Source organism: Cadophora gregata (genome assembly GCF_030347475.1).
Source record: "Cadophora gregata isolate MNR1 chromosome Unknown scaffold_1, whole genome shotgun sequence".
Classification (NCBI taxonomy): Eukaryota; Fungi; Ascomycota; class Leotiomycetes; order Helotiales; family Ploettnerulaceae; genus Cadophora; species Cadophora gregata.
Window position 1 is genome coordinate 4,019,073 of NW_026695924.1, and position 23,370 is coordinate 4,042,442.

Genomic DNA, 23,370 nt, shown 5'->3' on the forward strand with positions numbered 1-23,370 from the left:
AATTCAGACGGTAATGGGAACAGAGACGGGAGGGGCCGGCCTGATTGGGCAAACAACAAGGGAGAGAAAGGGAGAGAAGGAAAAGGAAGTCTGTATGTCCACGAGTAAGGCATCAAGACGACGAAAGTCGCCTTTAGAAACGTAGTTTGTGTACCCATGTATGTAAGTAATCTTTAGTATCTGAGACCTAAATCAGAGACCCTGCAGGTGGATGTACCACCCCAGGATGATTCTCTCTACCCTAAAAGGTCAATGGTGTCTGTTTGAGCTACAACTGGGATCGGACTATCTTTCGGCCAGCGTGGCACATATGCAAGAACACCTGCACGCGCCGTAGGGCTGCTTACCACTAACGGAATCGCAAGCCGCAAGCCTCCCGTCTCCCGCCCTTGCCGTCCCGTGGCAGGGGGGTGGGTGGCTTTAAGCTCCAAGTGCGTGCCAAGCGAGCACTCGGAGAATTAGAAACCATCGAGCGTATAAGCTTACCTAGCTAAGTCGATCCTACATGTTGACAATCTGACTCTCTGCACGGACGGAACGGTACTTGAGAGCCGCCGTTGCCAAGCCCCGCTCTCGCTTAGGCGTCAACAATTTCTCGCTTAAGCCCCGGCGCCGTTCCGACATCGCAGGTAGGCTCAGGCATAAGTCGGTGGTTCAATAGCCAATGCCGACCGACCCACCGGTCTTCATTCTCACCAACATCCAAATATACAAAACACCATTATGCCTTTCGAGTCGCCAAGACATGGCTTGGGCGGGCGTCGGTGGCTGGCGGTCCGCATGCTTGTGCAGGTACGAGGTACGAGGAGAGCCGCCCATCAAGAAATGAGCACAGCACAACACTAAACCTGGTGATAAGATAGTTGGCGCTCTGGGCAGCGGAGGAAAGTCCCATATCTTTCTCCATATGTTTCCCATACCTACGTACAGAGCCGCAGGAATAGACCTCATCTCTCGTCAGCAAAACTCTGGGCCATATTTTCTTTTCTCTGCGGCCGTCCATTCCTCCCGTTGTCCTACCCAACTCGCTCATAACACCGACGTGCTTTGCCCTAGAAGTGTTCTTCTATCCGTGAGGCTATTGCTCTTATCTGCATGTAAGCAACCCACCTGGTTGATCCATCTTGCTTATTTCAGCTTCTAATCCTGACGACAGCTTTCCACAACTATCCAGGATGGCATCCATCAATGATGGCCCAAAGGTACCAATTAGTAAGTCTCACATCAGAAGAGCATTTGCCTTGTCTTCTAAGCATGGTGTATTGAATCTTCAGATCATCTTACTGATCATGATGTGATTACATAGCAAATTGGTACGACTACGAGCCTCAGCTGGCGCCCGCCATTGTGTTCGGCATCCTGTACACCGTGGCGTTTGCTGTGACGGCCTACCAGTTTTTCAGATACAAGACTTGGTTCTGGATTTGTATGGTGATTGGAGCGTTGAGTATGTTTGGAGATGAAGCACTGAGTGAGGGAGTTGGGACTGGAGTTGACGACGCACAGTGGAAGCAATTGGTTATGTGGGTCACATATTTTCAGTTGCGGAGGAGGGGGACAAAGGTGTGTGCAAGAAACACATTGATGGAGTTTCGCATTTCTGATTTTCTGAAACAGGACTTTACATCCTTCAGTTTGTCATGATATTCATTGCACCCGCAGTTATGGCTGCTGCGTGCTACATGGCTACGGTATGTTTTGAATCTTTCACGAATTCATCGACAAGAATGCTGATGAGAATATTTCTCAGGGACGAATTGCACTTCATGCTACTCCAAAGGAATATCAAACAGTAAAGCATCTCTGGATCCCACCACGCTACATGAGTAAGTCCACTCAGACACAGCCGCACACGTGTTATGTATCTGATCTTAAGTATAGCACCGCTCTTTGTGACTTGTGATGTTGGTGCTTTCGTGACTCAAGTCATGGGTGGATCCGACAGCACCGACTCTGACCGGGAGAAAGCCAAAAACGGACTCGAGATCATGAAGATTGGTCTCATCATCCAACTCGTCTGTTTTGGGTTCTTCCTGGTTATATCGATACGATTTCACTCAGTGGCAAAGAGGTTCGAGCAGCACTGGCCTGACAAGCAGTGGCCTAAATTCTTGTGGGCAATCAACATCGCTGGAATGTTCATTTTCGTGAGTCCTGAAAATTTAGTGAAGATACTTGGCGACTGCTGACCTTCTTCTCGTAGATTCGTTGTATCTACCGCCTGATCGAGTTCTCCACCGGTCAGGACGGATACCTCGTCACTCACGAATGGAACTTCTACGTCTTCGAGACCTCCTTTATCCTCCCTGTCTTCTTCATTTTCAACTGGTACCACCCATCTCGGTACCTCACCAACGTCGGATTCCGGCAAGAACGCCCAGACAGCCAAGAACTTCGCGACCTCAAGTGGTACAGCCCGGCAAAGTACATCCCAGCTCTGCGGAAGTCACGCAACGAACGGAAGGAGACGCGGGCGGGCGTAGCGCTGGAATCTGGTCTTGGGTGGGAGGCGTCGAATGAGGGTACAGCTATCCCCGCGAAAGAAGCGGCGAAGACAGAGAGTTCATCTGTCTGAGACATTCCGATTTTGTGTCGGTAAATGCAAGCTATGATCTCTTCGGCCATTCTCCCATGTTGCTCCCAAGATTTTTCTTTCTGTTAGTTTTGTTGTGTATGAAACTAATTTTACTTGAAGTAGATGGCCATCATCTCAAAGTTCCAGGTACGAAACCAGGATATAACCGGCTCCATGAATAGATGCTATTTTGAAAGGACAGTATATCAGGGGAGAAGGCATTTTGTAAGATGATTGGAGTGTTTGAAAATCATTGAATTTGGTTTTGATTTTCAAGCATGTTGCATAATTTGATCTAGAGGTTATCCCTAGAGTTATTACATTCTGAGTTTTCTGTGGATCATTTGAAGCGAGATACCAAAGGTTGCTAAGGTAGTTGTGTTTATCGAGATATTTGAACTAAACTGTCTTGTATAAAAAGCCCTGTTTGGTTTTCGAGCTAATCGGTAAAATGATTCATTTTGTTTTTCTCTTAGAGTAGTATACTACAAATCATTCTGAGATGTACTCAGAACAGCTTGTGTACTTTTCCGAAATCTATCAATGGAACAAGAAATAGCATTTTTTGGATTCAATCACCTCAACGCTCTCGCCGTTTCTGAACTGCAAAATTGAAATGTTCAAAATCAAGTTGACGTGATTTGAATCACTGATCTGACAAAAGGCCCGAAGACGAAATGAAAGTCAGAATGATCTACAGTTTTCTCATTATTGTCGTTGCGGCGGTATTATTTTCAAGCCACCTAACGATGCCAAGGAGGCTGTATCATAAGCTTCGTTTCCAGGACAAGCTCAAGTAATTCGGCGATTTTGCAACTTTCTGCCAAGAGGTCTCTGCCGCACTATTTCCATGCACATTCAACAAGCAATGCCACCAATGGTGGTATTTTCAGTCGACTTGATCCCTGTGGGTTTGCGAGTAGGTTGGTACTGTTCCGTGGTGCCGTGATTTTGCCAAAGTCCCGGTAAGCCACAATACTCACGCTAGGATGAATGTCCCGTCGAAGGAATCTGCTCTCCCAAAGTGTAATAGCGTCAAGTTCATTCTGAATATCTCGTCTCATCAGCTTCAGATGCTACGAGGAGAGAATATTCAGAGCTTTTTCGGCCTTGGCAACGCCACTTTCTCAACCCAGAGCTTTGATTTAGAAAATTCGGCGATTTCGGGATGTTGAAGGATGGAGAAGATGGTCCAACTAGGGTCAAACGTTTTTTGATGCTGCCAAAGCTCACTTCTCGGATTGTGATATCTACTGGCAAGGACACCCGTGATATTCCATTTTCCTCGACCATCCGCCATCAAAGATTTCTTATTCTAAAGACTACCCATAAACTTAGAGAATTAGACTCAACTCATCTTTCTTTTCCCTACACAATGGCACCTCAACGTGGAGAGCCTATTGCCATCATTGGCAGTGGCTGTCGCTTCCCCGGCGAGTCCACCAACCCAGCCAAGCTCTGGGACCTACTCAAGAACCCACGTGACGTCTTGTCACCCATCCCGTCTGATCGATTCAATGTTGACGGATTTTACCACAAGGATGGCACCCATCACGGAGCAACTGACATCCGAGACGCTTACCTGCTCAGCGAGGACAACCGTCAATTCGATGCTCACTTTTTCAGCATTCAGCCGGCGGAGGCCGAATCCATGGATCCTCAGCAGAGAGTATTGCTCGAAACAGTCTACGACTCCCTTGATTCAGCTGGACTCAGAATCGAAGATCTGAAAGGTTCTTCCACATCGGTCTACGTTGGACTCATGTGTGCCGATTATGGAGACCTGATTGTCAACGATTTCGATAGTATGCCGACTTATGCTGCGACTGGAATGGCTCGAAGCATCATCTCCAATCGCATATCGTACTTTTTCGATTGGCACGGGCCCTCGATGACCATCGATACCGCCTGCTCTTCAAGTTTGGTGGCGATGCACCAGGCGGTGCAGGGTTTGAGAAATGGCGAGTCTAGAGTTGCGGTCGCCGCAGGTGCCAATTTGATCCTTGGCCCAGGTAAGAAATCCATCTAGAGTTGGAAGAATTGTATTTAATACAGAACACTCGCTGAACTTGACTTAGTCCCATTCATTGCTGAGAGCAAGCTACATATGCTTTCTGCAACCGGTCGATCCCATATGTGGGATGAGAGAGCGGATGGATATGCTCGAGGTGAGGGTATTGCATCCGTGGTGATGAAGACTTTGAGTGCTGCTATCGAGGATGGCGACCATATCGAATGCATAATTCGCGAGACTGGCGTCAACCAGGATGGTCGTTCAAAAGGCATAACTATGCCAAGTCAAGATGCCCAAGCAGACTTGATTCGTGACACGTACAAGAAGGCTGGCCTCGATGTGCTGGAGAAGAATGACCGGTGCCAGTACTTCGAAGCTCACGGTAAGATTTGTGGAGCAACCTATACGGAATGATAACTGACGTTTAAAAGGAACCGGAACACCGGCCGGTGACCCTGTCGAGGCAGAGGCTGTCAGTCGTGCATTCTTTGGGCCAACAAACAAGTCATCGGATGCCCAAGATGTGCTATACGTTGGCTCTATCAAGACCATTGTGGGCCACACTGAGGGAACTGCTGGTCTTGCTGGAGTGTTGAAGGCATCGTTGGCACTTCAAACTTCCACAATCCCCCCCAACATGCACTTTGACAAGCTCAGTGCCACTGTTGAACCGTTCTACAATAACCTGGAGATCTCCACAAAGGCTAAACCATGGCCACGCCTGCCACCAGGAGTTCCTCGAAGAGCGAGTGTCAACAGTTTTGGTAAGTAGAAACCAGGATTTCAAAATCATCACCTCCACGTGTACTAATCGAAGTAGGATTTGGTGGTACAAACGCCCATGCCATCCTCGAAGCTTTCGATCCTGAGCAGCACCTTGTCAACGGAACTTTGGAGTCTTACAAGCAGATCAGCGGTCACGTGAGCAGCGAACCCCCGCTTTTTACGCCATTCGTGTTTTCTGCCCAGTCGGAGAAGGCTCTGCTGGCACAACTGCAGCAGTACTCTACCTATCTCCAAGAAAATAGTTCTATTTCGCTCAGAAACCTCGCGTGGACGCTTCAAAACCGCCGCTCTACGTTCCCATTCAGAGCCGCGCTCTCATCTCAATCAGCAGCTTCGCTGTCCGCGACAATTGATGCCAAGCTCCAAGCACTGAAAGATGGCAAGATCCAGAGTCTTGCAGTCAGGCCCGCTCCAGGTGTATCAAGCCTTCTCGGTGTGTTCACTGGCCAAGGTGCACAATGGCCGTCTATGGGAGCAGCGTTGATCCGCCAATCCAAGACGGCAGAGGCCATTATCGACAGCCTTGAGAGATCACTTGCGGAGCTCCCCGAATCAGACCGTCCAGCATGGTCTCTGAAAGCTGAGATTCTGGCAGATGGCAAGGCCTCTCGTCTCAGCGAAGCAGCCTTGGCTCAACCGCTCTGTACAGCTGTTCAAGTCGTTCTGGTTGACTTGCTGAAGAGCGCAGGAGTGGAGTTCGATGCCGTCGTCGGTCACTCTTCCGGAGAAATTGGCGCTGCCTATGCTGCTGGTTTCATTACATCTTATGATGCTATCCGGATTGCGTACTATCGTGGATTCCATGCCAAGCTTGCTCGCTCTGAAAGCGGAGAGAAGGGTGCTATGCTGGCTGTCGGCACCTCGCTCGAGGATGCCGCGGAGTTCTGCGAGTTGAGCGACTTTGAAGGTCGAGTCGCTGTTGCTGCTTGCAATTCCTCATCAAGCGTCACCTTGTCTGGTGACATTGATGCGATTCAAGAAGCAGTCGAGATCTTTGAGGAGGAGAAAAAGTTTGTCCGAATGCTCAAAGTGGATACGGCGTATCACTCTCACCATATGATTCCTTGCGCTGAGCCCTACATGGCATCTCTCCGAGCTTGCAAAATTAAGCTTCTTGAGCCGTCTAAGAAGACGCATTGGTTCTCCAGCTTGCGCGATGGTGCTCAGATGCAGAGTGCTTCCGAGCTTGGAGACATCTACTGGAAAGATAACATGGTCAGCACGGTCAAGTTTGCTCAGGCTATCGAATCCGCCGTGGCAGGCGTCGGGTCGTTCACAGCCGCTCTGGAGGTCGGGCCTCACCCTGCCCTCCAAGGTCCAGCACTTTCAACAATTGCTGACAAGCTTGGCTCGCCCGTTCCTTACTCGGGAGTGCTCAGCCGAGGAAAGGATGATTTGGATTCTTTTGCAAACGCTATCGGATTCTTGTGGATGCAGACAAACAAGCCATCTGTTAACTTTCAAGGTCTTGAGAAGTTTGCATGTCAGTCAGCTCCCAAGCCCGCTCTCCTCAAAGAATTGCCAGCCTATCCATTCGATCATGATCGTCGCTTTTGGTGCGAGTCTCGCATTACTAGGGCCTTCCACGGTCGAAGCGACCCACCGCATGAAGTGCTTGGTGTCAAAAGTCGAAGCAGCACAGAACAGCATGTTCAGTGGCACAATACCCTCAAAGTTAAGGAGATTCCGTGGCTGCGGGGCCATCAGCTGCAAGGTCAAATCATTTTCCCTGCAGCTGGGTACATTTGTATGGCTTTGAAAGCTGCAGAAACGCTCATTCCTGCCACTCAAACCGCTAAGCTCATCGAGATCCACAATCTCTTCATCCACAAAGCAATCTCATTTTACGATGAGAATTCTGGAGTTGAGGTACTTTTCGATCTCAACCACACCCCACAGAATGATACAGAGGAAATTCATACTGCTGATTTCACAATATATGCTGCATTGAACAAGAGCTCGACAGAGATGACAGTCATGACAACCGGACGAGTCGAAGTCACCATCGCTGAGCCATCTCCCCTGGCTCTCCCAGCCAAGGAACCCCCGGTCCCCAACATGATTGAAACTGCTGTTGACAGATTCTACGAACATCTGAAGACTATTGGCTACGAGTATACTCTCGACTTCCAGGGTATGTCAGCAACAAAGCGAAAGATGAACTATGCCAGTGGTCTCATCGCCAGGCCAATGACAACCGAAGAGTACAAATCATTCTTGATGCATCCAGCAGTCATCGACATTGCCTTTCAAGCTGTCTTCCTTGCCTATTGTGCACCTAACGATGGTGGACTGTGGTCCATCCATGTCCCGACGCATATCCAGCGAATCAGTATCAATCCTTTACTTTGCGAGATTGAAAACGGCAAGGCTGTTGATCTCCCATTCTACTCTACGTTGACAGACACAACATCTGCCAAGATCCTCGCGGATGTAAATGTCTACAGCGAAGACTCCCTCCATACCGTGATCCAAGTAGAAGGAATGACTGCCATGCCACTTGCTCCAGCAACTCCGGCCGATGATTTCCGTATCTTCGCAGAGACTCTGTGGAAGGTTGCAAACCCAGACGGTGATCTGATCGTCACCGATGCCGACAGGGCAACTCCAGCAGAGCTCGATTTTGCGTACACTTTGGAGCGACTCGCCTTCTTCTATCTCCGAAACTTGCACCACGGATTCAGCGCAGCAGCGAAGGAGGCATCTCCGTCGCATTTCCAGAGCTTGTTCAATTTCGCTGCTCATATCTGCTCGCTTGTATCTGAGGATAAGCACCCTTTCGCTAAGAAGGAGTGGGAAAGTGATACACATGACCAGATTATCGCAATTTCAGAGAGGTAAGACTTCCACCCCAAACCAAGAACATTTATTGATTTCAATCAGTCATCCCGACAGTGTCGATGTCCAGCTCATGGTTGCTGTGGGAGAGAACCTCCCAGCTGCAGTCCGAGGTGAAACCGACATCTTGAGTCATATGACCAAGGACAATGTTCTGTTTAGGTTCTACAAGGAGGCATTGGGTATTCCACAGTCCAACGAGTATATTTCGCGGATGATGAAGCAGATCTCTCACAGATATCCTCATACCAAGATTCTTGAGATCGGTAAGTCAAATCGTCCTCTCAATTTGTGTCTGCGCTCACGTTCCGGACAGGTGGTGGTACTGGTGGAGCAACCAAGTCAATCCTGCATAAGCTAGGCAGGTCCTACTCATCCTACACATTCACTGATATCTCCGCTGGTTTCTTCCCAAGCGCTCAAGAACAATTCAAAGACCATGCAAGCAAGATGCTCTTCAAGACACTCAACATCGAAGAGGACATCGTCGCTCAAGGTTTCGCTCCAGCATTCTACGACATTATCATCGCATCCAACGTGATCCACGCCACGGAATCCATTGAGAAGAGTCTGAAGAATGCTCGTCGTCTCCTCAAGCCAGGTGGATATCTTCTGCTTCTCGAAATCACCAACAATGGCCCTATGAGACTTGGATTTGATGAAGGTGGTCTGCCTGGCTGGTGGGCTGGTAAGGACGAAGGCCGAATTCTCGCCCCTACAATAACTTCTACCCAATGGAATGAAGAGCTGCTGAAGTCTGGCTTTGCGGGCATCGATGCCATTACTCCTGAGCATGATGTTGTTGTTCTGCCGGTATCTATCATGGCGGCTCAAGCAGTTGACGACAAGATTTCATTCCTCAGAGAACCTTTCTCTTCCCCAGACCTGATGCCTAAGATCAAAGAGCTCATTATTGTCGGCGGTACAACTCCTTCAGTTGCGAACTTCACCAAGGAGATATCTTCACTCCTAGATCCATTGTGCATCCGGATTACGACCATCAATGCTGTTGAGGATATCAACTCTATGGTTCTCCCCACCAACTACTCGGTCCTCAGTGTCACAGACTTGGATGTTCCGGTCTTCAAAGATTTTACAGCTGTCAAGTTTGAGTGCTTGAAGAGACTCTTTGACCAAGCAAGCAACGTGCTTTGGATCACAGCCGGGTGTCGAGCTGATGACCCATATGCGAACATGAGTGTTGGTATTGGACGCTCTGTTCGTCTCGAAATCCCTCATGTCAGATTCCAATACTTGGACATCGAGATTGGAAGCAGACCGGAACCGAAGCTCATCGCCGAAACATTGATGAGGCTCCAAGTTGTCAACTTCTGGGAGCAAGAAGGTGCGCTTGAGAAGATGCTGTGGACTGTTGAGCCAGAAATGGCCTACGAGAAAGGCACTCTCATGATTCCTCGTATATATGAGGAAGAGGTTCTGAACGCACGATTCAATTCCAAGAGGCGACCCATCACTGAGGAGGTTGCGCCAGAGTCAAACCCAGTTGAGCTTGTTCATTCTGAAGAGGGCTATGATATTCGATCAATGCAGCTTGAACAATCCGCCGGAGATCTTGTCTCGATTCGAGTCGAACACTCCTTGTTGACGTCGATCAAGATGAAGCACGTGGGCTTTGCATTCATCGGACTTGGCATCAATCGTCAAACGAACCAAAACGTCATCTTCATCTCAGAACACAATGCCAGCATCGTCACTGTACCAAGTTACTTCACAGCTCCTATCGATCTTGCACAAGGCTCGGAGCAGACATTGTTACTCCTGGCATCCGGATATCTCGTGACAAGTTCTGTCCTCGCAGCAACGAAAGAAGGTTCAACTATCCTTGTCCATCAATCGGAACCTCTTGTCGAACTTCTCTTGAAGCAACGAGCATCTGAGAAGAAGCTCAGAATAGTGTTCACCACAAGTGGAGAGACTCTGACAGCTAGCTCTCAACACATCTCGATCCCCACAAAAGCACCGCTGCAGAGAATCAAATCAATCCTGCCGGAGAAAGTCTCTGCATTTTTCGATTTCTCGGATATCGGAACTGAGTCAGGGGAAGTCGCTGCTCGCATTGGTGCTTGCCTTCCAACCTTTTGCAAGACGAAGGGCTCTTCCTCATTCTTTGCGACAGAATCTGAGCTTGTACCTGGACCACAGCTTGATCACCTGAACATTCTCTTGAGGATAGCAACCGACTACGCTCAAATCAAATTGAAATCAGCCGAATCCTTGACTCCATCTCAGACAATTGCTCTCAAAGATGTCAACTCTCGTGTTGAGAATAACGGTTTCTTGAACTCGGTACTGGCATGGGGCGCAACTCCTACAGTCCCCGTCAAAGTTGAATTGGCAGACCGGAACAACCTGTTCTCGGCTGAGAAGACGTACATTCTTGTTGGTCTGACAGCAGAAATCGGAAACTCACTCTGCGAATGGATGATTCGTAAAGGTGCCAAGTATCTCGTGCTCACTTCCCGTAATCCAAAGCTGAGCGACGAATGGTTGCAAATGCTAAAGGATATGGGCGCTATCATCACTATCTACTCTTTGTAAGTGCTCAACAATCCATGAATGCATATGCTAACCAGTGAAGGGATGTCACCAATCGATCCGCAGTTCATGCTTTCGTGAAACATATCAAGGAGACGCACCCTCCAATTGCCGGTGTTGCAAACGGTGCCATGATTCTTCGAGACACCATGTTTTCCAATATGGACTTGGACACCATGGTTTCAGTCCTGAAGCCCAAAGTTGATGGAAGTCAATACCTCGACGAATGTTTCTCCGAGAACACTTTGGACTTCTTCATCATGTTCGGGTCGCTTGCATCCATCCTCGGGAATAGTGGCCAGTCAAACTACAACGCTGCTAACATGTACATGACGAGTCTGGCTGCCCAGCGACGAAAGCGTGGGCTTGCAGCTTCAGTCATGGACTTGGCTGGTATCATTGGTGTTGGCTACCTCTCACGCGCCGCTCTATTCACGCATCAGCTCCTCATCAGAGCCGGAACGAGCTTCACCTCCGAAAGAGATCTCCATCAGACTTTCGCTGAAGCTGTCCTTGCTGGGAAGCCCGAATCAGGGAGAAACCCTGAGATTATTGCAGGCCTTCGACGAACCGATGCAAATGAACACCCGCCAGTGCCTTGGTACCACAATCCTCGCTTCTCCCATTTCGTCGTGGAAGAAGAAATCGCCAAGAGCACAGGTGACAAGAAGAACACTGTTCCCGTCAAGCAGGAGCTGGAGAAGGCTACCAGTCTGGATGAGGCTTATCAGGTCATTAAGAGTAAGTTGTCCATATCCATACCAGAACAAAATGCTCACTATTATCTAAGCTTGCTTTTTCAACAAAATCCAAATCACGCTTCAACTGCCTGCCGATGTCAAAATCAGCGAACAAGTTCCACTGTCTGAGCTGGGTGTGGATTCACTTGTCGCAGTGGACATCCGAACCTGGTTCCAGAAAGAGCTTGAGGTTGACATGGCAGTCTTGAAACTGCTGGCTGGGGCTTCCATCAAGGAACTTCTTCGCGACGCATTGGAGAAGGTGCCAAAGCTTTTCATGCCTAACCTTGGCTCTGAGAAGACAGCTGCTGTTGAAGAGAAGCCGACCAAAGATGTCATCCAGGTAGACACCACTCAAACCTCCTCGGGCACCTCAGATGCTGAATCCTCCCCTATAGAGCTAAACTTCCACCCGACCCCTGCTTCCAGTCTGTCTCAAATCGAGGAGACAACAGCGGGTCTGAGCGACTTGGAGGAAGATCTATATGAGGAGGTCGAGGAGTTGGAAGCGCTACAGGAACCAGTCATGTCACGGAAATTGATCCGGACTGAGAGAATGTCAATACCACAGGCAACCTTCTGGTTCTTGAAGCATTATTTACAAGATCAGACAAGTTTCAATATCACTTTCTCTACCCGTATGTCTGGGGATTTGCGCATACCTGATCTTGAGAATGCAATTCGTGTTGTTGGCGAGAAACATGAGATTCTGCAGACGTGTTTCTTCGAGCAAGAGCCAGGCGAACTTGTCCAAGGCATCCTCGAGAATCCTCCATTCCACCTTGAACAGAAGGACATCGAACATGAAGATGAAGTCAGGGTAGAATTTGAAAGGGTCCGAACCCACGTGTACGACATTGAACAGGGCGAAACACTTCGTGTTGTTCTTTTGAAGTTGTCTCCCGATACTAATTACATCATCGTCGGGTATCCTCACATTGCTTTGGACGGTCACAGTTTCAGCATATTCTTCTCTGAGGTCCAAGAAGTGTACAATGGCAATCGACTCAAGCCAGCAATGCTCAGGTATACCGACTTTGCAAACAATACACGAAGTGCGATCGAGGAAGGTTTGATGGAGAATGAACTTCGCTTCTGGAGAGAGGAATTCGCTACTCTTCCTGCCCCTCTGCCTCTGTTTCCTTTCAAGGATGTCACGCATCGTCGTCCAGTAACCACATACGCGCAGAACATGGTCGACCACCGACTCGACCAAGCTCTAGGCCTCAAGATTAGGGAGGTCGCTCGCAAGAACCATGCAACTTCATTCCACTTCTTCCTCACTGCGATGAAAGCACTCCTATTCCGATTATTGGATACGGATGACCTCTGTATCGGTATCGCCGACGCTAACAGATCCGAGAAGAACGCCATGGAGGTCATGGGTCTGTTTCTGAATCTCCTGCCGTTGCGCTTCCGGGAGGTTAAGAAACAATCTTTCGCGCAAGCCATCAAGGAGACCCGCGACAAAGCGTATGCTGCTCTTGCAAACGACCGGCTACCATTCGACACATTGGTTAATGAGCTGAATATTCAGAGAGACGTTACCTACAGTCCGCTGTTCCAAGCATTCTTCGATTATCGTCAGACAACCCCTGAGAAGCAACCCTTCGGAAATTGCACAACTGATGATGATATCTGGGATTTCGGTCGCACCTCGTATGATTTCAACATCGACATCATGGAGAGTATTACTGGGGATTCCGTCATCACACTCAAAACTCAGGCAGGCTTGTATTCAAGAGAGGATACAGAACAACTCATGAGCATGTACATCAATTTGTTGCAAGCTTTCGTTGCAAGCGCCAGAGTACGACTGGATGACCCAACTGTTGCTACTCCTGATGAAACAAAACAAGTGGCATTGCTTGGTGAAGGTACGTGAGTCTCCCAATATCATACTTGATTAACATATTCCAGGCAATTCAATGATCCCGGAATGGCCGGCAACACTGGTCCACCGAATAGATGACATTATCAAGCAACATCCAGACAGAATCGCTGTCAAGGACGGAAATAACACGATTCTGACATACATCGAGTTGCTCGAACGGGTCCAAGGGATCGCCTTGGCATTGGTCAAAAGTGGTGTGACGGCTGGGTCAAGGGTGGCAATGTTCCAGGAGCCGTCTGTAGACTTTGTCTGTTCCATGCTTGCGATCCTGCGCATCAACGCGGTCTATGTCCCTCTCGATCTTCGCAATCCCATACCCCGTCTTGCCAGAACTGTCGCTAATTGCCAGACTGTCGCAATTCTTGCCCACGACAAGACCATGTACGATTGTCCGGGGCTGAGCTCTACCGCGACGATAATCAACGTCACGGGTCTGTCATCTTCTGAGACCATTCCTATATCGGCTCTTCCAGGAAGTCCATCAATGATACTGTACACGAGCGGATCGACTGGAGAACCTAAAGGCATCGTGCTCCTTCACTCCGGATTGGCCAATGAGCTCGAGGGGTTCACAAAGGAATATGAAGTCAAAGCTGAGACGATCTTGCAACAAAGCGCAGTTAGTGTTGATATCTGTAATGCCCAGGTCTTCACTGCTCTCACTCTTGGTGGCACGCTTTACGTCGTTCCCAAGGAGAAGCGTGGCGATCCACTTGAGTTGACCAATCTGATTCTCAAAGAGAAAATCACTTACACCAAGGCCACTCCATCCGAATACTCAGTCTGGATCCGGTATGGCAAGGACGTATTGTCTCGTTGTACACAGTGGAAGACCGCTTGGAGTGCTGGTGAGAGTCTGGCCCCGCAGCAAGCTCTTGAGTTCCGGACCTTGGGCTTGCAACAGCTTCGCTTGTTCAATTCATATGGTCCTGCAGAGATTTCGATATCTTGCACGAAAATTGAGATACCATACTGGAATGAAGACGACCTTGTAATTTCTGCTGGTCGCCCAATCCCGAACTACTCAATCTATGTCGTTGACAAAGCCCTCAAGGGACTCCCTGCTGGCGTCGTTGGGGAGATCTGCATTGGTGGGCCTGGAGTCGCGCCAGGTTATCTTCATAATGACGAGCTTACTAAGTCGAAATTCATACCGAATCCTTTCGCAACCGCAGATCAGAAAAGTCGTGGCTGGACTAGAATGTACCGCACCGGTGATCGTGGATATTTGGCTTCAGATGGCACGCTACTGTTCAAAGAACGTATCAATGGAGACACCCAAGTCAAGCTGCGTGGCCTTCGAATCGAACTTGGCGACATCGAAAGCACAATCGTTCGAGCTGGAAATGGCATGGTAACCGAAGCAATCGCTTCAGTGGTTGGAGATCCTGCTTTCATTGTGGCACACGTTGTGTTATCGAATGTGGAATCCGAGAATCAGCAATCCTTCCTAAGCGATCTCCAAGCAAAATTGGAACTCCCTCAATATATGGTCCCAGCTTTGATCATACCATTGGACAAACTACCACTCACGCCCCAAGCAAAGGTAGACAGGCGAGCCATCCAAGCCTTGCCTTTACCAACAGCCGCCTCCCAGCCGAAATCACACCACGAACTCACCACAATTGAGATCCAAGTCGCCAACATCTGGGCAAAAGTCATTCCAGAGCAAATCCTCGGTAGTGTGATGCTAGATGCTGACACGGACTTCTTCAAGATTGGCGGTAACTCACTCCTCCTCGTCAGACTGCAATCCATGATCCGAGAGCGTTTCAATATCGTACTTCCGCTCGTCAAGCTCTACGAGTGCAGCACACTCGGCAAACTAGCAGCTGTGATCCAAGAGTCCTCTGTACTACAGCCCATCATCTGGGAAGACGAAGTCAGACTCAAGATCTCGCACGTCCGCGGTGCTGAGCTCGAGAACCTCAAACCTCTCAGAACGACAAAGAACAAACGAGTGCTCCTCACAGGTGCTACCGGATATCTAGGGAAACACATCCTCGCCCAACTCGCACTAGACCCAACCGTAGCAGAAATCCACTGCGTCGCCATCCGCTCAAAAGAAGGCCAAGGTCTCGAAGAATCCCGGATCAAGAACCCCTCCGACAAAATCATCGAATACGGCGGCGATCTCTCATCTCGTCGTCTTGGGCTCTCAGCCGAAGACTTCCACTCCCTCACTGAATCCATCGACCTCATCATCCACAGCGGCGCCAACCGCGCCTTCTGGGAAGACTACCGCGTGCTGAAGAAAACCAACGTCTCCTCTACAATCGAACTCGTCAACCTCGCCGCCCGCCGCAAGATCCCCATTCATTTTCTCTCGTCTGGAGGTGTACTCCTCCTCGGCGATGTCAAACATCCACAAATCCACCCCGTTTCTGTCGCGCAGTCTACGCCTCCTGAAGATGGATCGAATGGTTACGTGGCGTCGAAATGGGCCGCTGAAGTCTATCTTCAGAATGCAGCGAAGAGACTGCGTATACCCGTTTTCATCCACCGCACTACTCCATGCTCCCAGGAGAACAGCAGTATCCCAGCCGGAATGCTCGACTCCATCGTCCGCCTCTCAACCCAAATCAAAGCTTTCCCCATCCTAGACGACTGGGCCGGAAGTCTGGACCTCATGTCCGTAGACAGTATGGCGCGGGACGTGCTCTCCACCACATTTACCAATTCCTCACCCTCGTCCTCCTCCAACACAACCGAAGACGCCGAGACCAAAAAACCAATCTTCATCCACCACGCCAGCCACGTCAAGATCTCATCTGAGGAGATCAGCCGTGTGCTACGACCATATGTCGAACTAGGCATGGGCGGCTTCGAGAAAATCAGTTTGCTGAAGTGGATTGGGAGGTTGAAGGGTGCGGGCTTTGGGTACTTTGTTGCGAGTCAGGATGCGAGTATGAGGGGTGGTGGAGGGGAGGGAGGGGAAGGAGGAGGAGCGTTTGTTTCGAGGAGGTGAGCAGAACAGGCTGAACAGCAGCGCAACGAAATGGAGGAACGAACGAACGGCCTCCAGAAGGATGTAGTTATTTGTTCGGTCTCTTCTAAGATTCCTTTTTTTTTTTGGTCCTGGGGTGAGGGATTTTTGGGTGTTGGAGGGGGGTGTTGGAGGGGGGTGTTGGAGAAGGAGAGGGGGCGGTTTGGGGATATGTACTGTATGTAGTTTTGTTTGTTTACTCTATTTGAGCTTGATTTATAGTAATTGATCCAACCTACAAATCAAGATATCATCGTCTCTTTTTCTTACGGTAGAATTGTAGTGAGTAAGTTACTGACTGAGTTCAATCAACGAAATTGGTATTCAATTTCAAATTTCACATTTTATATTTATATTTCACATTTTCGTTCTGTTCTGTTCTGTTCTGTTTATCATTACCAATACTTACTCACCTATATATTCCCTATGCCTTCTCTTCTCTTCTCTTCTCTTCTCTTCTCTTCTCTTCTCTTCTCTTCTCTTCTCTTCTCTTCTCTTCTCTTCTCTTCTCTTCTCTTCTCTTCTCTTCTCTTCTCTTCCCTTATCTTCTTTCCTCTTCTCTCCTTTTCATTTTCATACGTCAACAAAAACATAGAATCTCGCTTAACTTAACTTAGCTTAACGCAACTATCTGAAGAAAACATAACTTAACATCTCAATCCTGGGTTGACCCACCCCCCCAAAAAAGGAAAAAGGAAACATACATAAACGCCATGCCTGGTTCCCTGGTTCTGTTCCCTCCACCCAAAAAACAGACCCTACTATCCCAATATCCGAAATAGTTAAAAGAAAGAAAAAGAAAAAGAAAAAGAAAAAGAAAAAGAAAAAGAAAAAGGACTAGTTTTATTTTCTCCCCTCCTTTTTTTTCATTACTGCTCCTGCTCCTGCTCCTGCTCCAGCTCCTGCTTGTTCTTGCCTTCTCCTCTCGCATACATCAATTCGAATTGAACCCAAACCCAAACCCAAACCCAAACCCAATCATCTCAGCAGAGAAAAAGCAGAAACTGCCGCCCACGTAGGAAAAGTCATCAAGAAAGAAAGAAGGCAAGTCCCTCAAATCTTCGCAGAGGAATGGCACTTGCAATGGATGGATTTGTTTGCCATTCAAAGCAACATCCCACTCCCCTCCCCAAACTCCTCTACAAACTCCTCGCCAACACCTTCCAGCGTCCCACTCCCACTACCACTCCCACTCGCACTCCCACTCGCGCTCCCATTCCCGACTCTATCGACACTCCCAGTGCCACCTCCAAGAACAAACCCATTCCTCGCAGCCATCTTGGCACTCGCTCGTCTTCTTAAAGGGCTAGCAGTGGCGGCATGCACGCGGTACAGTTCAGCGTAGTCGATTGCTGGGCCGTCGCCCTTGCTGCGGGGAGTGGGTTGGTGGAGCGTTGGTTGTGATTGATTCGGAGAGTGTGTCTGGTTCTGGGTCTGGAATTGGGGGGGAGAAGGTGAGGAGGAGTGAGACTGGGATTGGAGTTGTGCGGAGAGGTTCGAAATCGGCTGGGGCTGTTGCATCTGAGGGATGGAGAACTCCGGACTTGCTCCACCAGAGCTAGAATTCGAGTTGCTGTTGGAATTTGAATGTGAATGTGACAGCGAATTCGACCCCGAAAAGTCAACAGTGGTCAAGTCCATGCCGCTCAACTCATTGTCGAACTCAGCCAGGAACTCATCATCCATCACCGCCATGGGCATGCCACCACCTCCCAGAAGCCCAATACTCGTGCTCGTAATGCCATGCATAGCCTTAAACTTTCTCAACAGCTCGACATCATCCGCAGCCGTGTTCTCCATCCCCAGAATCGTTCTCGCCTTGGCGCGCAGCTCATCATCTGTAGGACAATGCCCAGCAGCGAGTTCGGCCTGCACGAAAGCGCTGAGACTGGATTCGAGATCGCGGGAGCAGAAGACCTGTGCAGGTTTCTGCCAGCGCTGAGAGAGGCCCTTGACAAATTTCTGGGCCGTCTTGGCTTTGATGTTGTAGGTTTTGTGGTCGATGGTGACGGGGATGTCGGTGGAGAATTTGTCGGATGGGGGGAGGACTTGGGGCATGAGGAAGGGTGGAGCGAAACCAGTGCCACCATCGGCGATGCGCCATGATGGGTGGGAGCTGGGGAGGCCGGGGCCGTCGGAAGGGGAGAGTCCAACGTCGCGTTTGAAGCGGATGAGCCATTCGGCGTTGTCGGCTGCTGTTTGGTTCCAGGGGTCGTCATCGTCATAGATTACCCAGCGAGCTTGATTTTGTATTTCGGCGTCGGATGGAAGCTGTGATTGTTAGCAGGGAAAGGACAAAAGAAAGAGTGTTGAAAGCCTTACATGTTGATTTGGGTTGTTGGGTGACATGCAAGTCGTTACAAATCGAGTCAACTCTCGAGCCAATCTCCCATAACAGTTTGCATCATTCAAGAAGTACTTGAGCGGCTGTGTTGGATTGGTATTCGTAGAGGGCTGGTTTTGAATGAGTGTGTGGAGAGGTGCATCGACAGGAGTGTGTGTTGACCCTGTTGACTCCCCACTTCCAGGCGATGGCAGAGTCATTCCAGTGCTGTCCAAATCCCAGTGAAGAGCCTTTGGAGATGGTTGGGATCCCTCACTGACTTCGGTTAGGACAGGCATATTAAGTCCTTGGGAAGCAAAGTCGCCCATGGTTACGAGTCCAGCTTGTTGTTTGAATTGGTGGAGAATCGATGGGTCGTCGATAGCTGTTTGGTTCCACGGATCATCATTCTTGAACACGATCATTCGTGCTTGATTCTGAAGCTCCACATCACTCGGGTAAGTTCCCAGGGACACTTGGAAACGAACCCAATCTTTCAGTTCGTGCACCAATCTCGCGTGGTTGTGGATGCTGTAATCGATACTCTTGTCATCCAAGGACCTGATCTGCTCAGACAGTATCTCGGAACTTCTTGGCAGTCCAGCCCTTCTTCGAAAGCCCCTAAGCCAACAAGCCGATTGATTGATTAGAAACTTGAACCAAGCGACAGCAGGCTTGCTCTGAACACTCGACTGTTTTTCAATATCATCGAGAATTTTGCAGCATTCGGCCTGCAGCTCGCTATCAGTGGGCGTTAGGCCCAAAGCCAGCTTGCTCTCAACGAATTTCATCAACGATCTTTGCTTGATGCAAGTAGAGAGTGCAACATGTGCAGACTCTGGAGCCACCTGAGCGTTGACTAGCTCGACTCCCTTGATACAAGAGTAATTTGGTGAGCCAGGTCGTTCGGGCATCTCTTCTTCTGTTGTTCCAGACAGGAGAATGAGATCTCTGAACCAAGAGCCTTCAGGATGTTTTCCAAAAGCAACGTCATCTACCTTGTGGACGATCTTGCGAGCCTCAACAAGAAGATCTGCATCCGTTGGCACGCCTCCTCTCAAGACCGCATCATGAACATATTCCACCAGTCCAATTTTGACGTAATCTTCGAGACTTTTCTCGTTTGCGTCCTTGGTCTTCTCCTTCGTAGCCTCGAATGGATTCATGCTATTACGCTCATCGTGAATAAGATCTATTACGTTAGCATGAGCACAAAACAAGAGTTGAGGGGAAACATACATGGAGGCATTCCGTTTTCAATAATGTCCAAAACTTGTGGTTCGAAACCCCAGTCGCCCTTCCAGTCAGCCATAGATTTACCGCCTTTGAAATGCTCAGCAAGATGGTCAACTCTGATCGTCCACGAATCCATCACTATGCCGCAAAAACCACACCTAGAACGGATTTCGGGTGTGGCCACTTTCCATGTCTCCATGGAAAAAGATTGGAATTTGACATCGTGGACTAGATTCAAGTGTTGGCGGAGATGGTCTTTCCTGTAGAACGTTCGCTCTTCTAGTGATCGCTCAGCGCAACTGGAATGATTGTGAACTTCAGCGTGATCCAGGGGCGGGTTAGAAAGACCGCAGTAGACACAGCGGTTGTGTCCGTAATCTGCACAGTACTGTGTCGGTCCATCTGGCGAGCATACCCACCGCTCTAATGACAAATGTAACGATTTCTCGTGCCTCTGCCAGTCATGTTTAGTTTTGAAAGTTTCCGTGCAAAACGTACACTGGAAAGCACGGGGTGGACCTTGGGCGGGGTTGACTGTGACGGGCTTCGGAGCTTGACGACGGCGACGACGTCGTCCTCTGTTTCCGAATGAACCGAAAGAGCCATATGAGCCTCGAGATTTATGAGAGAACGCGGAAGCGAATGAACCGCCGCTAGAGTGAGAAGTCCCCAAACTGCTCGTAGAAGAAACATTACAAATGGAGCGATTTGATCCATCGTCCGTTTGTCCATAGCTGAGTGAAGGACTGGCCAGACCAGATGAGTATGTTGATGCAGTGACGGCTTTGGCAATAGCAGTGACGGAAGCAGGTTCGTTTTCGGGAGGAGAGTTTTTCCATCTTTCCAGGGGATTCATGTTTTCTAATGCGGGTGTCGCTCGTCTAGGAATGTCCATCGCATTCGAGTAGTTGTTGACGCTGGGAGAGGTGGAGCGTGGTGGCCTGACTTTACCCCGACGACGAGCGTTCGCAAGCCAGTTGGTGATCTGGGTCTTGTTTAGACCAGTCTGCCGGATGAGAGACTCTTTCTCCTCATCAGTTGGATAAGGGTGTGCGTGATGGGTTGATAGCCAGCCTCGAAGGATCCGTATCGATTCTCGAGAAAACCTTGGACCGACTTTAGGAGCGATCTCAGCGAATTCGGCATTGATGTTCTCTTCTGATGATCTGAGAGACACGAGATTGCCTGTTGAACCCGACCTACTATTTGGGAGTGAGCTATGACATTGACGACTCTGATTCTTCTGGTTCAATTCCATAAGTTCTTCCAGGTCCCAAGCGGAGAGGAAGTCCTTCGGTCTCGCCTTGCATTCGCGGGCATACGTCACACAATCCATACACGATCCAATATGACTTCCCTCTCTGATAACCTTACACTCCATGCCTTGCTTGAAGCAATGCTCACAAGCTTCCGGCGTAGCGTCTTCAGTATCGTTCACGGTCTTAGGAACACAAAAGCCCCCGCCGCGGTTGTTCTTGATCGAGGCCTCGGGATGTGTCAAGCTACAGGAATGGTCTAGTGCAACACAACTCGTACATGAGCCCTTCCGGAGACCTTCTTTAATGACTTTGCAATGGAGACGCATACGCTGGCAGTAAGAGCACGAACGAGCTGGGACGTCCATACCGTCGATCCATCTGGGAAAATCCATGAAATCGGCGGGACCCATCATGGTGGTATCCTGCATGGCAGTCTCGGTCCCATTTCCAGTCTCGGGAAGGGCGTTGACGTGAAGAGAAAGATGGTCCTCTGGCGCCGAGAAATGTTGAAGACATGTAAAGTGGTTCTCGTCGTCTGTCTGTGTAGCAAAGGCTAGATCAATGTCGTATGGGCCGGCTGCCATGTCCGATAGATGACTAAAGTCCATGGCATTGGGGTCAATGCCGACATCCAATGGATGGGCGGCATCGTCAAAGTTGAAGAACTCGTCCATGGCTTCCTCGTCGATGGTGGTCATCTAGAGGGCGCCGGGCCGAAGTACTGAAGAGGAAGGCGTGAGCACAACACAGTTCGGATACAGAGTTGTGCAGTGGTATGGACGGAAGATGGGATGAGGGTGGATGAAAGGGGGATGTCAAACCAGATCAATGGAAAGGCGTGAACCGGGTGAGATGAGAGGGAAGTATAAAAAAAGAAGGATGAGTAGCAAGATTTGAATCAGAAGAAGAGACAACGGCGGGCGGGCGGGCACGGAAATAGATGAGTCAGTCTATGATGGATATCGCAGCAGTAGATTCAATGTAGAACAGTGTAATAGTTGTTCAGAAAAAGTGCACTCTGTCTTCTCTTGTTGTCTGAGTACAGATCATAACCAGCAGTTGAGGATGGTATCGCAAGTGTACAGTCATCCAACCCTGTCTGGCTGTGGTGGTGGTGGTGCTCACCAGCGGGCGGGGGATCGGATCCGCAATTGTCAATTTTCTTGACTTGCACGCCCTTCAGCATCCTGCTTGGGTGGTAGCGCAGCAGCGCAGCACCCAACTCCGCCCTGACAATTCTCCGATTGGGCACTTCCAGCACAGCACAGTAGTCACTTGGCAGAAGAACACGCGAATGCTTCCACTCCACCGCCTTCTTGATGTCTCCTCCATCCATACTATACATATCATACCAATTTTCACAACACCACAACAGTCTAGTATGAGGAACTACCAGCGTATGAATTCCCCACCATAGGACATACTTCAGCTGCATCCGCTTATCCACAGCCGAGAGTCCACCTCGAGTCAGAAAGCCGTCGCCTATTCGACACATAAACTCACCTATCTCCACAACAGGATCTGGATGCCAGTATGCCCAGGATCAACTCTCATGAAAGTTATGCGCTCCACAGATAAATGTCTTGGTCTCCCCGCTATTCAGGTACTTTTGGAGACGACCAATGTTTATGGAGTACCATACCTACTTTACTCCATCAAGTATCTTTCGCGCGGAATATTATTGGATTCTGGAGAAATTCGAAGCCGATGCTGACCGCGTTGCCGATATCGCATGCTTTTGGCTGAAATATTTGTTTCGCGGGTTTGTCAGCGACGACGACTCTCCAATCTGATTAAGTCTCTAAAGATAAATGCCCATTTGCCGAACTCCGTACGGAATAACCCATTTGAACTGGATGGCATGAATCTGTTGATCGTCTGCAACCGCGGAGAAGTCACAATACTAATGCAATTGCAGCGCTCACTCAACATGCATTGGATGTCTGGCATCGAAGCAGGTGAGCATGACGTCGGCACAGATGCAGATGCATCTGCAGGATAGCGAATGAATACCCGGGTTGAAAGCGTTCTCGAGGTATGGCTTGCGTGAATAATGGACGGTATTTCAGCCGTCCACGCTGCCTCTGTATCACTGCTTTGGTGTTTGGAACTGAGATCGGGTGTCGGCTACAACATCCAAAAAGGACATCGAGATTTTAACCA

General features: G+C 49.3%; 4 protein-coding genes across 4 annotated transcripts; 3 read left to right on the forward strand and 1 right to left on the reverse strand.

Annotated features, from left to right (window-relative positions):
* The first annotated feature begins 501 nt into the window (after window positions 1–501).
* Window positions 502–3,199, forward strand: ONS95_001313 (uncharacterized protein). The gene is made up of 10 exons (XM_058494505.1): window positions 502–799; window positions 860–1,097; window positions 1,157–1,212; window positions 1,307–1,447; window positions 1,507–1,563; window positions 1,618–1,691; window positions 1,751–1,826; window positions 1,882–2,147; window positions 2,204–2,601; window positions 2,696–3,199. The coding sequence occupies exons 3-9, from the start codon at window positions 1,176–1,178 to the stop codon at window positions 2,573–2,575; spliced, it is 1,023 nt and encodes a 340-aa protein (XP_058364710.1). The 5' UTR covers window positions 502–799; window positions 860–1,097; window positions 1,157–1,175; the 3' UTR covers window positions 2,576–2,601; window positions 2,696–3,199.
* Window positions 3,200–3,950: 751 nt separating this feature from the next.
* Window positions 3,951–11,913, forward strand: ONS95_001314 (uncharacterized protein; the record flags this gene model as incomplete). Its single annotated transcript, XM_058494506.1, has 9 exons — window positions 3,951–4,587; window positions 4,654–4,971; window positions 5,021–5,353; window positions 5,410–8,212; window positions 8,259–8,479; window positions 8,530–10,768; window positions 10,813–11,510; window positions 11,560–11,852; window positions 11,908–11,913. 9 exons carry the CDS (start codon window positions 3,951–3,953, stop codon window positions 11,911–11,913), a joined length of 7,548 nt encoding a protein of 2,515 aa, XP_058364711.1.
* Window positions 11,914–12,035: 122 nt separating this feature from the next.
* Window positions 12,036–16,371, forward strand: ONS95_001315 (uncharacterized protein; the record flags this gene model as incomplete). The annotated part of the gene is made up of 2 exons (XM_058494507.1): window positions 12,036–13,386; window positions 13,430–16,371. The coding sequence occupies 2 exons, from the start codon at window positions 12,036–12,038 to the stop codon at window positions 16,369–16,371; spliced, it is 4,293 nt and encodes a 1,430-aa protein (XP_058364712.1).
* Window positions 16,372–16,890: 519 nt separating this feature from the next.
* On the reverse strand, window positions 16,891–22,315 carry ONS95_001316 (uncharacterized protein). The gene is made up of 3 exons (XM_058494508.1): window positions 19,952–22,315; window positions 18,712–19,904; window positions 16,891–18,660 (listed from the first exon to the last, which is right to left on the reverse strand). Exons 1-3 carry the CDS (start codon window positions 21,903–21,905, stop codon window positions 17,494–17,496), a joined length of 4,314 nt encoding a protein of 1,437 aa, XP_058364713.1. The 5' UTR covers window positions 21,906–22,315; the 3' UTR covers window positions 16,891–17,493.
* Window positions 22,316–23,370: the final 1,055 nt, after the last annotated feature.